The sequence below is a fragment of the Fukomys damarensis genome, unplaced genomic scaffold, assembly GCF_012274545.1.
Source record: "Fukomys damarensis isolate Sample0158 unplaced genomic scaffold, DMR_v1.0_HiC HiC_scaffold_17, whole genome shotgun sequence".
Classification (NCBI taxonomy): domain Eukaryota; kingdom Metazoa; phylum Chordata; class Mammalia; order Rodentia; family Bathyergidae; genus Fukomys; species Fukomys damarensis.
In genome coordinates, this window is record NW_022900929.1 from 40,429,173 (window position 1) to 40,435,710 (window position 6,538).

General features: G+C 30.4%; 1 protein-coding gene across 1 annotated transcript in view; it reads left to right on the forward strand.

The window, feature by feature from the left end:
* Positions 1–6,538, forward strand: part of Dph6 (diphthamine biosynthesis 6) — a 157,045-nt gene that overhangs the window by 119,379 nt on the left and 31,128 nt on the right. The window contains exon 7 of the mRNA XM_010624627.3: positions 4,612–4,673. Coding sequence (XP_010622929.2) covers positions 4,612–4,673 — 62 coding nt within the window. The remainder of the gene's footprint in view (positions 1–4,611; positions 4,674–6,538) is intronic.

Consider the following 6,538-nt stretch of genomic DNA (forward strand, 5'->3'; position numbering starts at 1 on the left):
TATTATATATATATGCAAATATGGGCTCCTTGCAACTTGTTTTGTCATACCCCGTGCCACCCTGGGACTCTGCCAGCACAAGATCATCACCAGACACAGCCCCTTAACTTTGAATTTGTAGAACTGTGAGGCAAAGTAAACCCCTTTGTAAAGATATTAAGTTTCAGGTATTTTCATTGTATTAATAAAACTGTACTGATACATATCAAGATTATCAAAACAGGTCCAGACAGATATTGATAAATGTAAAATTATCAGTTCTGTAGAGTTGTATTTTTAAGATCTGATAAAACAAAAATACCCAATTATATATAACTTACAAAAGGGATATAGAAAGCACACAAAAAAATTGAGCTTATGGTAGAAAAATATATCTCAGAAAAATATTAACAAAATAGATACATTGGTATTGCAGAAGTATCAAATCCAAGATAAAATGCAGTTATAGAGATATGCAGGTCATTACTCTTAATAAAAGGAATAACCCTATCAAAATTTCATAAATCATAAATTGGTATACATACAAAATGTAGCTGTCAAATATATGAGGAAAACTGACAAAATTATAAAAAATAATTAAAATCAAAACCCTAATGAGAATTATTTCTCCCACTCATTAGAAACTGATGGTTCCTGGGAACTAGCATTAAGGCCATAAAAGATTTTGAACAGCAAAATTATTAAGTATGATCATGGTTTTATGTTTGGATACAGTTTTCTTTCAAGAGAGAATATATTTTCATTCAAATAAAAATGGAGCATTTTTAAGAATATGTTGTAGGCCATAAAAAAATTACCAATTGTTTTAAAACTTTTCAGACTACTTTAGAACAAAATTAAAGGAAGGTACAGAGATTTCACATATGTGGTATATTTTGTTACAACTGATGACCCCACTTTAACACATCATTATAACCAAAAGTCTGTCATTGACATTGAGGTCCACTTAGTCTTACTCATTCTACAGCGTTACACAAGTGTGTAATAATATGTATTCATCATTGTAGTATTACACAATGTTTTTTCACTGCCTTAAAAATTCTCCCTGCTCCTCCTGTCTGTTGAGTGAGATGATAATCTATAGGACTTTCCTAGCTATGTTTTATCAAGTTGAAGAAGTTCTCCTTTATTCCTAATTTACTGAGAGTCTTTAATATGAGTGGAAGTTGGATTTTGTCAAATGCTTTTTCTGCATCTACTGATATCATCATGTGATTTTTTTTCTAATTTTAGCCTGTTGATAATGGATTACATTACTTTATCTTCAAATGTTAAACCAACCTTGCACTCTTGTGGTAAATCACTCTTGGTCATAGTGTATAACTTTTTGTATATCTTTAAGTCATATATATAATAATTATTATTATATATCATTATTATATAATTATATTATTATATAATTATATGTATTATATATAATTTTATAATATATATTTAATATTTAATTTTTTAACCAGGGATCAAACTCAGGATCTTGTACTTACAAGGCAAGCATGGTGTCATTGAGCTAAACCCCTGTTCGCTAATATTTTGTTGGAGATTTTATGTATGTGTCCGTGAGAGGGCCAGGGATGTAGTTCAGTGGTGCTTCACCTCCCTGGCAAGCACAAAGTCCTGAATTTGATTCCTGGTACCAGAAAAAGAGGGGGGAACGTGTTCGTGAGAGATATTGTTCTGTAGGTCCTTTGTTTTGTAATTTTTTTCATTTTTGCCTCAAAGAATGAGATATGAAATATTCTTTCTGGTTCTACCATCTGAAAAAGACTCTAGAGAACTGGTATTGTTTCTTAAATATTTGGTAGACTTCTCCAGTTAACCCATCCAGGCCTAGTGTTTTTTGTTAGGGAAGATTTTTAATTATAAAATTTTACCAATTTTTTTAAAATTGTTATCATAAAGACTACAGTCTTTAGCCACAGTGCAAATTAGTAAACAACAAAACAGTGAAAATAAACATATTAAATTGCTGTGAGAATTTTTTGTATATCATTTATAAATACTGTCTTAAACATAAGTAGTATAGAATTTGTTTTTAAAACAATTTTCTCAAGAGATAATTTCTAACAGCCATTACATTAATTGACAAACTTTCTTTGCTGATAGAATATAATTGTAAAACTCCAAGCTTTTGCCTCCAAAATTATAGGTTGTGATTATATTTCTTTAAAAGCCAACTATTTGTAGGGTAGAGATTAAAACAAAAAGTTGTCTCTCTGGCATTTAAATTATAGATGATACAAGACAGATTTAAATATATACAGAAACTTTGTATTTAGCAGAGGTAGCACATATATCAGTGGGGAAAGAGTTCCAAAAGTAGTACTAAATTACCCATAAAAGAAATAAAATTATGGTCCATATATGATAATTGGAATTCTAGATGAAAATAGAACTAAATGTTTGTGAGATAAGCACTTGTTTAGTATGTGTGAGGCCTTATAGTCAATGCCTAGCACAACAAAAATAAATATTTCACAACATTAAATTATTTTTATAATATATGAAAGGAATTATAATTCTTTTTGATTGAAGTATAAATTAATAATCCTATTTTGGAGAAATATTTTGTAATATGTACATTTTAAGGATTTGCACAGATGTACACACACACATACATATTACTCTGTAATAGTAATTTTCTCTAATAGTAATCCACATAAGTGCATCTTTACGGTAGCCTAGCAAGTACCAGTGGCAAATGAGAAATAACATAATCACCAATTGTCTAATCAACCACTGGACAGCAGATAAGTAAATTCTGGTAAATTTACATAGTAAAATACAGTACAGAGTAAAGATGTATGGAGCAGAGCCACAGTAATCAATATGGGTAAATCCCATTAACAATGTGAATTTAAAAAATAAATTTAAAAATTATATTCCAAGTATTGTTTTGAATGCATAATTTCAGAAACATAGTTGAGACATAACCCATCATGTTCAGAATAGTGGCCACCCTTGTGGAGAAGAGTAGAGAATGTACATTGATTGGTGTTATATTGTGAAATTCTATTTTGTTGATTGGTATTTTATGTCTTAAAAGATTGTGGATGAAATAATGTTTTATATTGAACCTGGGCGATTATATTGGTATGTAAAATCACTTCATTTCCTTATTCACTTTAAACATTGACTTGTGGAATAGCTGGCAGAAAGAGAAGAACTGGAAAAAGTGAAGAATTAGTTCTTTTATGTGTTCACCCAGCCCATTGAAATTTTAGTTCTAGTTTATTCACTATAAGAATGTGACTGCTGGTTAGGGAGTTAACTCAAATAACTTGCTACTTGTCTGAATTGTTTTGGCTTGGATTTGATCTTAATATTTAGAGACAGAAGAACCCTTAATTTTTACCTGAATTTCATTTTGTTACTCTTGATATGTAGTTGTAAGAAGTGACATATTATGAAAAAGGCATCCAGCTGGAAATAGAAGTCCATTAATCAGTTATATAAGTAATACGCTTAATGGTTTAAATCAATAAAAAATAAATGATAAAGTTAAATATATATAGAGAGAGAATGATATAAGTATATAAAATTCACTCATTTCATCACTGATTTGTGGTATAAATTTTTTTCCCTTAAATTAGTATGGAAAGAGTTTTTATTGTATACAGCAAACTCAACCACCTACATAAACTCTACTGTTATATTAGTTGAACATCTTTATTAGCCAGGTGCAGTAATGCATACCTGTAATTTCAGCACTTAGGGCTGTGGCAGGAAGATTGCTTTGAGTGTGAGGCCAGCCTGAACTACATAGCAAGAACCTTAAGTATACTGTATAAACAAACGTACAAATTCCCTATGATGAATGTAATCATTGGGTATATAAAAAGTACAAATAAAATTAATTTTTAACCCCCCCAAAAATTAAAGTTAGACACATGCTCTTAACACAATAGTAATTTTTTAAAAACTTTCTGTATTTACTTGGAAAACACACTCGTACAAATGGTCATTGAAAGGAAATATCATCTAATTGTGTGTGTGTGTGTGTGCTTTGTTTTTTGGGTACTGGGGATCGTACTCAGGACCTTGCTCTTGCAAGGCAGGTGGCAGAATCACTGAGCTAAATCCCCAGCCCCAGAGATCATCTACTTTTAAAATATAATTATTTATAACCATATGCTGCTGTTGAGTAAATTGAGTATGTAAGTATAGCAGTCTACTACTCTTCTACTTTCTAGTCTTACTCTTTATGTAAGAAGTTTAGAGTTTAAATAAAATAAGGGTAAGTCAGAAAATTTACAGTGCTCAATGAATAAACTAGAATAACTAAAATACCAAGGATTTAAATGTTATGCCTTTGAAATTATACCTTTTTCCATCCTGATTATAATTCCTGTAAAAGGAGAAAGAAAATGAAGCAGTGCATCTTGTTGTTGATGCCCAATTGAAATGGGCTAAAACTTATTGTTCAAGATCAAGAAAACTGGTTATCCAAAGGGAATAGGAACATAAATACTAGAAAAGTACATTTTTTTAGGATCAAAGAACTTTAAAAAATATACCCACTGGTTAACTAGGTGAAGAGGGACCAAGGAAGGGGAATGTGTCTTTAAAGTTCAGTCTGGCATTTATATGGAGAAATGTAACCTTTCTTGGCAGGTTTAGATCCAGATAAGCATCTTGGAAAATCCCTGGATGAAATGGAGCCCTATCTCTTAGAGGTAAAAATTTATGCAATTTCCAAAATAAAAGTGTATAAGAGAAAAAATGCCACACCTGATAGGATTATAAAAATTATTTTTACTTTAGAAAAATTCAAATTTATTTGCCATCTATTTTGTGAAAATGTTAAAGTTCTAATAGATATGACAATATGTTTAAAATTATGAAAATTCTTACCAGGTTTTGATCCAAATACAAGAGTAAATAAGTTATGCATAAAAGGAATTGCTCTGTTAAATTTGCCTTTATTCAAGTGGACATTGTATGACATATAGAAAGTATCATGATCCTAAGTATCTCATATTCTTGTAATCAGATACTTTGCCATCAGGAATAGGCATAGAAACTTCCTTTAGAGATTATCTAATCTATCTTCTTCCTTTTTACCTATTAGGAATTTCATTGGAAAGTAGTAAGAAAAATATTCCAAGCTTTCAAATGATCCTGTTTAACCCTTGTATTGTCAAATCCCTAATGTGTTCTGTACATAGAAGATTCAGTTTTCACTTACTTTTTTCTGTTAACTATATCACATTACAGTTTTGAGACAAACACTGTAGTAGGGCAGTGACTCATAGTTACACTATACAAAATTTTTATTCTTCAATCTTGATTAAAAAAAGAAAGTAACTCTACTTTCATGAAAGAATTGAATTCCATTGATTAGTTGTTTTCCTATACTGTACACTTAGTTCATTGATTTTGTTTCTGGCCGTTGCATATACTATTTCTGTAATATAACCTGTTGGCAGTTACACTGTGATATTATGAGTTTCATATTTTCTTGGAGTTATTTGTAATTGATTTTTTATGGGTTATCAATGTGTATTAAATGACTACCCTATGCCAATGAGATAGCAAAAAATTAAGAGAAAAATGAAATATTAATATAATTATGACAATTATGTTCAGTTTCTAAATAATTTTGTTTTTTATTTAACTCAGTCTATAAGACATGATTGCTTTATGTGTTCTGATAGGACCCCTCTTGCAGCAGGTTGTTTTATGGTCACTATTACATCTTCAAATCTACCGATATGTTCGACTCTGTTCACTACCACCTGTCTAAATTTAGCTTCCACCAAAGCAAAATAGATGTACTCTATAATGACATCAGATTTTGGAAGGAGAAAGAGAACTTACTAAATGAGAGGCTGTGGCTTTGCCAAAGTAAGTTTTTATAAATTATCTCCAAAACTTGAAGTTATGAGTTCAAATTTAGACATGTGGAAGGAGACTTTATATAGAAAATGCAAGCAAGCAGGGTAAGTGTAGATAACATTAATATACTATATATTTCAAAAACCTAGAAGAAAGGATTTTGCTATTTCCTACCATAAAGATAACTTTTTAAAGAGGTAGATATATTTTATTTTGTTTGAACATTACATAATTATACATGTAATGAAACATCAGATTATTCAATTCAATGCTTTCATTTAAAAAGTAATTTTTTAAAATCTACAAGAAAATAAAGAAAAGACAAATAAGTTTTTGGGGAGTATCAAGATGTTGGTTTTCAACAGGACTCCCTGGACCCATAGCACAGGAGGTAACAAAATTGATCAATCAGGCTCTAGAAAAATTCAAATCAGAAATAATTTCCCAGCTAGCCAGAGAGATGATGAGCAAAATAGAAGTCATGATTCGAGACTCTAGAGCAGAAACTGACAAAAAAATAGAAGAGCTCAAGACTGTGATAGAAGCCATGAAGACTCAGCATAAGAAAGACATGGAAACAATGAATGCCCAACAGAGGAAAGAAATGGAATCCATAAAACAGATTCAAACAGATATCCAGGAGATTAAAAACTCTATTGAAAGTGTACGAAACAGAATAAAAGATTGCGAAGATAGAATTTCA